The sequence below is a fragment of the Mastomys coucha genome, unplaced genomic scaffold (assembly GCF_008632895.1).
Source record: "Mastomys coucha isolate ucsf_1 unplaced genomic scaffold, UCSF_Mcou_1 pScaffold22, whole genome shotgun sequence".
In the NCBI taxonomy this organism is placed as follows: domain Eukaryota; kingdom Metazoa; phylum Chordata; class Mammalia; order Rodentia; family Muridae; genus Mastomys; species Mastomys coucha.
This window is the reverse complement of record NW_022196905.1, coordinates 23,789,177-23,799,962: the sequence shown is the minus strand read 5'-3', so window position 1 is coordinate 23,799,962 and position 10,786 is coordinate 23,789,177. Positions and strand designations below refer to the sequence as shown.

The window sequence follows — 10,786 nt, the reverse complement described above, 5'->3', positions numbered from 1 at the left end:
ACGTCCTAAGCAGTTTTCTGCTGCCCTTTCTTTCCAATCAGAGACTTGTGGATGTGCGGGATCACACCTACAACACAATGAGTATGAGTTGTTATTTTTAATAATGTTCTTTAAGTTTTAATGCTTTAATGCTAAAGTAAAAATGCAATTATACCAAGGATGAAACTTATTTAAGACCCTTCTCACTAGGATCCTACTAAACCTACAGGAGCCTGTGAACCCTTCTACAGGAACAGTAAACATGGCTAACTACAGCCATCACATTTGTAAGGTATGCTCAACACAGCTGAGAACTACCAACTCACCTCAAACCCTTACAGATCCCCAAAACACAGAGCTATTTCAGTCCTGCCACATCTATCACATTAAGAAATTGCTCAGAATCATGTTACTTCTCTAGAATAGTTCAAAACAAAAGGGGAAACTTCAAAACTTCAAGCCTTCGGTTTGAAGTATCGCATCATTCAAAGAACAAGCTAAAATCAAACTAGCACTACACAGGACAGGAGAACAAGTATTAACTCAGATCACTATGGCAAGAAGCAGAGAGGGCCCAGAGTTGTAACTCAATTAGAGTGTTTACCTGTAGCATTTATGAGGACCTAGGTTCACCTCATCACTACCAACAGAACAGAAGTACATTTATCGCTTGTGGAGTTAAAATCCATATGGTTTCTAGTTAACCATTCAAATACAGAGGACCACTGACCTGAATATCAGTTAGAAGTAATCTAGGCTTAATAATACGTACCGCCCCCTGCTATGGTGGCCTTGATAAGTGAATCCAGCTCTTCATCACCTCGGATTGCAAGCTGTAAGTGGCGTGGAGTGATGCGCTTTACTTTGAGATCTTTAGAAGCATTACCTGCTAACTCCAACACCTACAATGCATCCACAGAATAACACAATTAGGGAAATAGTAGGTTTCTAAATGTAGGCGAATGAGTTGTCTAGTATCTGTACCTAACCCGACTTTTCCTGTATCACTGTATGTGCCCATGACACTAAGAACCTCCTACTGATTCCCTCAGAAGCATTCCCTGCACAAACACAGAGAAATGTGAAAAATCTGCTTCTAAGATGTTTTTGTTTTGTTTTGTTTTGTTTTTAAAAGTCAGGGCCAGGCTATGCAGCTCAGCCTTGCCTTGAACTCAGTGACCTTTCTGTTACAGCCTCCTGGGTGCTGGGATTAAAGATTACGCACCTGCCATTATGCCTGGTACACACAAATCAAAGGATTATCCAAGAGTCTAAGTGTGAGCATTTAGAAATCATACATCCTGATATATTCATGTAGCCCATCTTTGTTTTTGTTTTTTCGAGACAGGTTTTCTCTGTGTAGCCCTGGCTATCCTGGAACTTACTATGTAGACCAGGTTGGCTTCAAACATGGAAATCCACCTGCCTCTGCCTCCCAAGTGCTGGGATTAAAGGTGTGTGCCACCACTGCCTGGCGAATGTAGTCCATCTTTGCTATCTATATAGACAATTTAGTAAGCTTAGTTTCCTTAACAGTTGGAACTTTATTTTTTACATTTTTTTTTTTTGGATTTATTTATTGTATGTATGTGAATACACTGTGGCTATCTTCAGACAGAGGTGTGGCTATCACCAGAAGAGGGCATTAGATCACATTACAGATGGTTGTGAGCCACCATGTGGTTGCTAGGAATTGAATTTAGGACCTCTAGAAGAGCAGTCAGTGCTCTTAGCCACTGAGCCATCTCTCCAGTCCCCCAGGTGGAACTTCTTTAACACTCAGAAAAACAAAAGGGCTGTGCATCGAAGGCTGACCTTGAACTTCTGGTGGGCCTGGTCCCACCTTCCAAGTTTCGGGATTGTCATGTGCCACCACACCTACCTGCATAGAAATTGTTTCAGATGTGAGCCCTAAGAGCTATAAGCAATGAAGCCTTTTATTCTGTAGTAGAATTTTTTTTTTTCTGTTGTTTTCTCAGGCTGGCCTTCAATTTGCTATGTAGCCAGGGATGACAAGGAACTTCTTTCTAACCACTCCTGTCTCCATCTCCAAGAGCAAGAGTGACAGATATATACCACCACTCTAAATTCATGTGGTACTTGGGATTGAACATAGCTAGGGCTTCATGTATGCAAGGCAAGTACTCTACAAACTAAGCTGTAGCCTGCTCATATTTCAAGAAATTTTAATGTTCTAGTCAGCCATAACAATGCACTGTTGTTTTGTTTTTGGACATAGGGTCAATCTTTGGAGCTGAGGCTGACATTTCTCCGGCTTTAGTCTCTGTAATTTAGGATTACAGTTTCCTAGCTTGTCTAGCTAATATTGCATTTGTGTGCATCAGCTCTACTGGCACCATTACAACTTTGATAGAAACAACAAAGATAACTCCACAGAGAATGCTCATTTTAGGAGAGCATAGACAATGTCATACATCTGAATTAACTACTGGGCACGTCTTACCTTGAGCATCTAGCTGGTCTAGGGTGAGCAGACCATATTGACACATACCTACAACAAGTATGCTTTGAAAGCTCTCCAAAAGGTTCTAGTGAAAGCCAAGACTGAAAAATGATTCCCCCAATGATCCAATGATTCTTGGATTAGGGTTTGCAATTTTACCTCTACTAAATAACAAAACTCCAAATTTTTTGTTTTGCTTTTGTTTTTTGAGGCAGGGTTTCTGTAGATTAGGCTGGTCTCCAACTCAGAGATTCACTGGCATCTGTCTCCAAGTCCTGGGATTAAAAGTGTGACCACCAGGTCAAAACTCCAAATGTAAATACCTAGAACATGTTGACTTTTAAAAAAAAGATTTATTTTATTCATATGAGTACACTATTGCTGTCTTCAGACACACCAGAAGAGGGCATTGGATCCCATTACAAATGGTTGTGAGCCGCCATGTGGTTGCTGGGAATTTTACTCAGGACCTCTGGAAGAGCAGTTGGGGCTCTTAACCACTGAGCCATCTCTCCAGCCCACATGTTGACTTTTTTTAAAAAAAAAAAAGCAGCTAAATTTTTATTGGACTGGTGGAAAGACATCAAGACAAGTTTAAAACTAACCCCCTCCCCTTACAATCCAGAAGTCATGGTTCATTCTGAGTGTTGCTACAGAAGACATAATACTTATGGTGTCTAAGAGTGACAATGGCATTGTACTGATAATGAGACTGGGTCTAAGAATAAAGGATGATTGATATTTAATAGCATAAAAATAAAAACACAGGGCCTCACACAGCTCTCTTGTACCCACCCTCTCACTGAGCTGTATTTGTAGGACGTCTATTTATTCTAAAAACTTTAGCCAACCATGAGCGAAACATGTCTCAGTCACCTGGGGGACTGCCTGAGACAGGACTACAACTCTAATGTTGGCTGGGGCAGCCACAAGACTGCCTCAAAGAAACAAAGGATGGGCCCACCTTTGGCACGGTGGCTCAGTAGTTAGGAGCACAGGCCACTCTTCCAGAGGGTCCTGGTTCGATTTCCAGAGCCCACATATGTGGATCATTAACTATTCTTAACTCCAGTATCTGATGCCCTCTTCTGGTTTCTGTAGGCACTGAATGCAAATTGTACACAGATATACAATAAGTTAAAACATAATAACAACAACAACAAAACACCTTCAAAGGACTTGAGATGTAGATCAGTATGGATGGTTCCTTAACTCATAAGGTCTTGGGTTCAATCCCAAGTACCACAAAGAAAATGTACCTGAAAATATGAGTGTAGAAAGGCCTCAAATGGTGTGAGCTACAACCACTATGTGCCAAGCACTAATAAATGAGAATATATATCTCTCTAGAGATTGCACAAATGAAAATCTGGGATAGGATCGAAAAAAAAGCATCTCACCTAGTATCAAAATGCCCCCATGAAACCTTTGGTTTATAACACAGCAAAGCTCAAACTACCATAATTCAAAGTTAACTCCTGAGCAGCAGAATGAAATGAAGGCAATGACAACTGATGTACATTACACCCACACTCTTCAGTTTTCTTCTCTATCACATTTTCCCCAACTAAGAATCTTCTCTGCCTGTCTGCCTGGCTGTCTCTATTACCTGACTTACTTCCTACTCAATAACTACCCTGGTTTGGAATGTAGCTACCAGTACTTCATGCCTTCTTATTCATTTTCCACAGGAGGGAGAAAGAAAGTGGTGGTCTAGGACCCTCATATTAAGAAGTCTTGCCAGCATATGCCTTAAATCTCGGCAGACAGGAGGCAAAGGCAGAAGCAAGTGGATCTCTGAGTTGGAAACCAGCCTGGTTTACAGATCGGGTTCTAAGATGGTCAGGGCTATACAGAGAGACCTTGTCTTGAGGAAAAAAAAAAGAAAAGTAAAGAAAAAGTTACTCGGCTAAGTGAAATGTAAGGCTAATTTATAACCATGAGAGGAATGCTTATTCTTCTGCCTGTTATATCAGAATGTACGTGATTTTTACAATCTGTTTGTTGTTTTTGGAACAGGGTCTCTCTAGATAGCTCAGGATGACCTCAAACTCATGATCTTCTAATCTCAGCCATCTGAATGCTATGACTACAAGCATGTGCCACCATGCCTGGCAATATCATTCTATTACGACTCTTTATAAACTAACAAGCCATGCTGTATCCAGGTTTTTGTTTTTTGTTTTTTTGTTTTCTTGAGAAAGGGTTTCATGTACCCCAGGATGGCTTTGAATTCACAATGTAGCCAAAATGACTTGGGTTCCTGATCTTCCTGCTTCCACCTTTGAAGTGGTAGGACTGCACTATCCCCAGTCTAGTGGGATTGGGAAATAAATCCAGGGCTTCATGCACGCTAGGCAAGAGGCCTGGAACACTACCAACTGACTAACATATACACCTCATAACTTAGTTAGAACAGTAATTACTTATCATGTTACTTATAAATATGGTTTGCTGGCCCACACTTAAGTGTAATTAAACAAAGAACCCCAAACAAAACCCAACTACGCCAAGACTCTTTAAAAGTGATGAGATGGCCTGGTCTAAACAGACTTCCAATTAGCCAGTTACCTTGTCTCTACCAAACCAAACCAACAAAAACCTCTCCAAATTAAGCAGAACACAGAGCAATATCCAAGTCAGCAAGAACTGCTGTCTCAAAAAGGCAAAGAGAAAGAAAAAAGGAGCAGCAGGTGTGGAAGTACAATTCTGTAACTCCAGCATTTGGGAGGTAGGAACAAGATCTGAAGTTCAAGGTCATTCTCCGATATGATGGAGTCTGAGGTTGGACTGGATGATATGAGGTTCAAAATAAATAAAAGTGGCTAGGTGGTGGTGGTGCACACCTTTAATCCCAGCACTTGGGAGGCAAAGGCAAGTGGATCTGAAGTCGAGTACTGTACGGTCTACAGAGTGAGTTCTAGGACAGTCAGGGCTACACAGAGACCTTGTCTCAAAAACCAAAAGAAACAAAAACAAAAGCACATTAGTCTTTTTAGAAGGGTTCTCCACAGCAGTCTCAGCCATTGAGTTTAGAGCAGCCTTTGATCCCCCGACAGGACGTTCTCCACAAACCTCAGCTGTGAGGTACTCCAGAATTGCAGCACTGTACACAGCAGCAGTGGCGCCCACCCGTCCATGGCTTGTGGTGCGAGTCTTCAAATGTCTGTGGATGCGGCCCACAGGAAACTGAAAGAGAGATGTCTTGTTGGGAAGTATTGCAGAGTTTTGACAATATATGGTTGAGTGTAATTAGGACCTATATGTGCTGTAATCAGCCCCAAACTTGACTTTTTGGACAACAGGGTTTCACTGTAAAAATCCTAATTATATCATGCTGTTATCAACTACATGTTCAACAGCCCAATAATCACAACCATATCTAATCAATTCTTTCACCTAAAAGCCACATGACTTTAAACCTCCACTTTTCTCTCTGACCCTAACTATTCTTTCCTCAATTTCAAAAGGTCACCTAAGAGTTAAGGAAAATCAGGCTCACACTTTCACCATGAAGCGTTCCTTCTGAGAGAGTAATTTCCATTTCTAAAGTAATCTAATCCTACTAACTTATTTGTACCATCTAGTTTGCTTATTTATGCACTTGCTTTAGTTTTGGGATGCTGGTAACACAACCCAGGGCCTTGCACATGCTAAGTAGCTCTACTACAGAGATACTGATCCTAAGATACCACTCTCTGCCTGCCACTTCACTGCCTCATTATTTCAGTAACTCCAATTTCTTCCTTTCTGGAGGATATCTAGGTACCTGTCTTTCAAAGGCAAATTTATTAACAAATCTTGTTTTTTTTTGTTTGTTTGTTTGTTTGTCTGTTTTTTGTTTCTCATCAGTTTTTCTAGATTTCACTCTATAGACCAGGCTGGTCTCCACCTAGAGATCTGCTTGACATCATCGGTGTGGGCCACCACTGTCTGGCTTATATGTATTTACTTACTTGTCTAAAATAGGGTTGCATCTCAAGGCTGGCTTCAGATTCTCAACCTCCTTGCCTCAGTATCTGTAGCACTGGTTTTCTAGCTATGTACTGTAATGCCTAGCTACCTGCAACTCAGTTTTCTGTTATTGCTTCTCCCAATCCAACTTGGCTTTTGATGTCCATTTTTTTAGTGACCAAATCTAGTAGTCACTTGTAGATCTCATTCTCAAGGGGAAAGAGCAACTCCAGGATTAGTTACAGTACTCTTAAGAGCACAGTCAATACTTTAGTCCTGGTTGTGTCTTTTTAGTAAGATATGCTGTCTGGCACATTACAAGACCTCCAAACCATCTCTTACAAAGCTTCAGAGACTACAAAGAGTTTTATTTTAAATCTATTTATTCATCCATCCATTCATTCAAGTGTATGGACACATGACATGTGAGCATAGTTCCTGTAGAAGCCAATGGATCCCCTAAAACTAGAGTACAGTTGTAATTTGGCACACAGGTGCTGGGAATCCAACCAGGATCTTCTGGAAGAATAGCCGGTTCTCTTAACAGCTGAGCCTCTTTCTAGCCCTACAACAAGGTCTTTTTTGTTGTTGTTATTGTTGTTGTTTTTCGAGATACAGGGTTTCTCACTCTGGCTTTGAACTCAGAAATCCACCTGCCTCTGCCTCCCAAGTGCTGGATTAAAGGTGTGCACCATCACCGCCTGGCTGTTCTTGTATTTCTAATTCTCTTAGATTAGAAAGCTCATCCAGTGTGAATGCACACTGTGTGCACTTACAGTGTGCCCATACTACAGTTGCTAGCTGGGTGGGGACAAGTCTCTTTTCAGTTCTGAGTCTTAGAGAAACTTGAGGGAGGAGCCAGGGGCTTCCTTTCAATTCTATGCGTGCATCATCTGCTGACGTTACTCCTGTCTTGTAGTGTTAGTGACCGAACCCATGTGAGGGTCCCACGGCATGCTGGGTATGCTGGACAGCTCCATGAGCTCCCTACCTTTGTATCTGCTTTGATCTTGCTGTGGAGTGTGGGCTGACCTCCAGCTTACAGAACTTTCCCTGCCTCTACTTCCTGGGTGCTGAGATTACAGGCCTGAACTACACCTCAGACTGCTTTCAATTTTTTTTTTGACGTTGAGTATTGCTAAGCTGCCCAGGCTTGTCTTGAACACATTACGTAAGCCAGGTTGGCCTTGAATTGGTGACCCTACTGCCTCAGCCTCTTAAATAGCTGGTATCACAGCTAACACTCCCTCAGATACATGGATTTTGTTTTTTTAAACAAAGCCAAGCTCATTTTATTTTTTATAACTTTTTAAAAGATTTATTTATTAAGTACATTGTACCTGTCTTCAAACACAGCAGAAGAGGGCATCAGATCCCATTACAGATGGTTGTGAGCCACCATGTGGTTGCTGGGAATTGAACTCAGGACCTCTGAAAGAGCAGTCAGTGCTCTTAAATGCTGAGCCATCTCACTAGTCCTATTTTTAAAATCTTACCTATATGGGTATTTTGCCTATATGTATGTCTGCACACCACTTGCATGCCTGATACCCTGGAACCAGAGTCACACAAAGTTGTAGCTGCCATTTGGGTGCTGAGACTTGAACCCATGCCCTCTGTAAGAAATATCAATGCTCTTAACAGCTGAGCTATCTCCCCAGCTTCTACATGAATGGTTTATGTTTTCTTTTTTGTTTCTTGAGACAAGGTTTCTTTCTTTCTTTTTTTTTCTTTTCTTTTTTTTGTTTTTTTTTGAGACAGGGTTTCTCTGTGTAGCCTTGGCTGTCCTGGAACTCACTCTGTAGACCAGGCTGGCCTCGAACTCAGAAATCCACCTGCCTCTGCCTCCCAAGTGCTGGGATTAAAGGCGTTCGCCACCACCACTGGCTCTTTTTTTTTTTTTTTAAGATTTATTTATTTACTTCAAGTAGTGGGTATACTGTCACTGTCTTCAGATACACCACAAAACAACATCAGATCCCCATTAGAGATGGTTGTGAGCCACCATGTGGTTACTGGGAATTGAACTCAGGACTCTGGAAGAGCAGTCAGTGCTCTTAACAGCTGAGCCATCTCTCCAGTTTGAGATAAGGTTTCTTTGTTTACCCTTGCTGTCCTCAAATTTGTTCTGTAGACCAGGCTGGCTATGAGCTGAGAGATCTGTCCGCCTCTACTTCCTACCTCCCAAGTGCAAGGATTAAAGGCATGTGCTACCTTGGCCAAGCTATATGATGGATCCATCCATGTGTATGTGTGTATTCAGGGAGGTCGGAAGAGGGCACTGAATCCACAGGAGCTGTCTGTTAAGAGATGAGCACATTGCAGGGTGGTGATAGCCTTTAATCCTAATACTCAAGAGGCATCATACTCTCTGTGATGCAGAGGGATCTCTGAAGTTGAGGCTAGCCTGGTTTATAAGTCAAGGTCTAGGAGAGCCAAGGCTATACAGAGAAACTATCTTGAAAAATGGCCCTAAGGGGGGAAAAAAGAAAGAAAGAAGGATGCTCACATGAGTGCAGTGAACTCCTCTAGTCATCTAGAAGGGCAAGCTGCCAGTGCTCTTAATTACTGAGCCATCTCTCTAGGCCCCTACTTATTTATGTCAGTCAGAGGATAATCTACAGAAGCTGAATATCTCCTGCCGCCATCTGGGCCCTGGGAACTAAGGCATTTGGAGGGAACCCTTTACACGTTAGTCCCTCTCTCCAGCCCTTCTTTTTGTTTATTTCTTAAACCAGAGCAACAAACTCTACTTGACACAGTTTAAATACATTTGAAATAAATTCTGAGAATTTAAATAGTGCCCTAAAATATATAATATATGCTTTTAAGCAAAGTTCCCAGACTACAGAAAATGACTCAGTGGTTAAGAGCACATACTGCCCTTGCAGAGGATCTGGGTTGGGTTTCCACCTCGTACATGGCAGCTCACTCTACTTCCAGGGGTCCCAATGCCTTCTTTGGGCCTCTACACATAGTGTAAATACATGCAGGCAAAACACTCACACACATAAAATTTAAAAAAAAAAAAAAAAGAACTTAAGTTCCTATCCCTTTCCTTCCATGTCACATAGAGAGTGTCATCCACTTGCTGACATTTTTTTCCACTGTCTTAAGAAACCTGGTTTTTGGCCAGGCAGTGGTGGCCCCACGCCTTTAATCCCAGCACTTGAGAGGCAGAGGCAGCGGATTTCTGAGTTCGAGGCCAGCCTGGTCTACAAAGTGAGTTCCAGGACAGCCAGGACTACACAGAGAAACCCTGTCTCGAAAAACCAAAAAAAAAAAAAAAAAAAAAAAAAAAAAAAAAAAAAAAAAAAAAAAAAAAAAAAAAAAAAAAAAAAAGAAAGAAAGAAACCTGGTTTTGCTGTTGTGGTGGTATATATCTGAGGCAGGAGGCTAACAGGGGCTCAAAGGGAAGCACTGTGCAAAACCAAAGACAGACAGAGAGAAACACACAGACACACAGACAGTATGGACTTCCAATTTGTCCCTTAACAATGATCTCTTTTGGGCTGGAGAGATGGCTCAGCGGTTAAGAGCACTGACTGCTCTTCCAAAGGTCCTGAGTTCAAATCCCAGCAACCACATGGTGGCTCACAACCATCTGTAATGGGATCTGATGCCCACTGCTGGGGTCTCTGAAGACAGCTACAGTGTACTCATATATACATAAAATAAATAAATAATTTTTAAAAAATGATTTATTTCTTTATGTGTGTGGACATTCTTGCCATATATAACACATGTGCGCGAGGGTGACAAGATAACTTGTTAGAGCTGATACCTCCCTCCACTCTAAGGGTCTTGAAAGTTGAACTCAGGCCAGGTCGTCAGACTTGATGGCAACAATGTTCTTCCCACTCAGCAATCCTAATTCACTTGTATAGAGTATTTCATGGGGCTAGAGGAATTGTTTATGGTTAAGAGCACTTGCTGCTTTTATAGAAGACACAGGTTCAGTTCCCAACACCTACATGGCATATGGGTGACTCCCCCCTCTGGTGTCCTCTGGCACTGTATGCACAGGCTGCACAGACATACATGCAGGGCAAACACATGCATACATAAAATAAAAATAAGTAAATCGCCGGGCGATGGTGGCGCACGCCTTTAATCCCAGCGCTTGGGAGGCAGAGGCAGGAGGATTTCTGAGTTCGAGGCCAGCCTGGTCTACAGAGTGAGTTTCAGGATAGCCAGGGCTATAAAGAGAAACCCTGTCTCAAAAAACCGAAAAAAAAAAAAAAATAAGTAAATCTTTTTTTTTTAGATTTATTTATTATTATATGTAAGTACACTGTAGCTGTCCTCAGACACACCAGGAGAGGGCATCAGATCTCATTCTGATAGTTGTGAGCCATGCATGTGGTTGCTAGGATTTGAACTCAGGAC

General features: G+C 41.8%; 1 protein-coding gene across 2 annotated transcripts in view; it reads right to left on the bottom strand.

Moving 5' to 3' along the window:
* Positions 1-10,786, bottom strand: part of LOC116069580 (histone H2A.V) — an 18,221-nt gene continuing 7,435 nt past the window's right edge. Inside the window, exons 3-5 of one of the 2 annotated variants that reach the window (XM_031340334.1) lie at positions 5,519-5,632; positions 752-881; positions 1-67 (exon numbers count right to left, since the gene is read on the bottom strand). In XM_031340334.1, coding sequence (XP_031196194.1) covers positions 6-67; positions 752-881; positions 5,519-5,632 — 306 coding nt within the window. In that variant the 3' untranslated portion in view covers positions 1-5. The remainder of the gene's footprint in view (positions 68-751; positions 882-5,518; positions 5,633-10,786) is intronic. The other variant, XM_031340335.1, reaches the window with a different exon arrangement.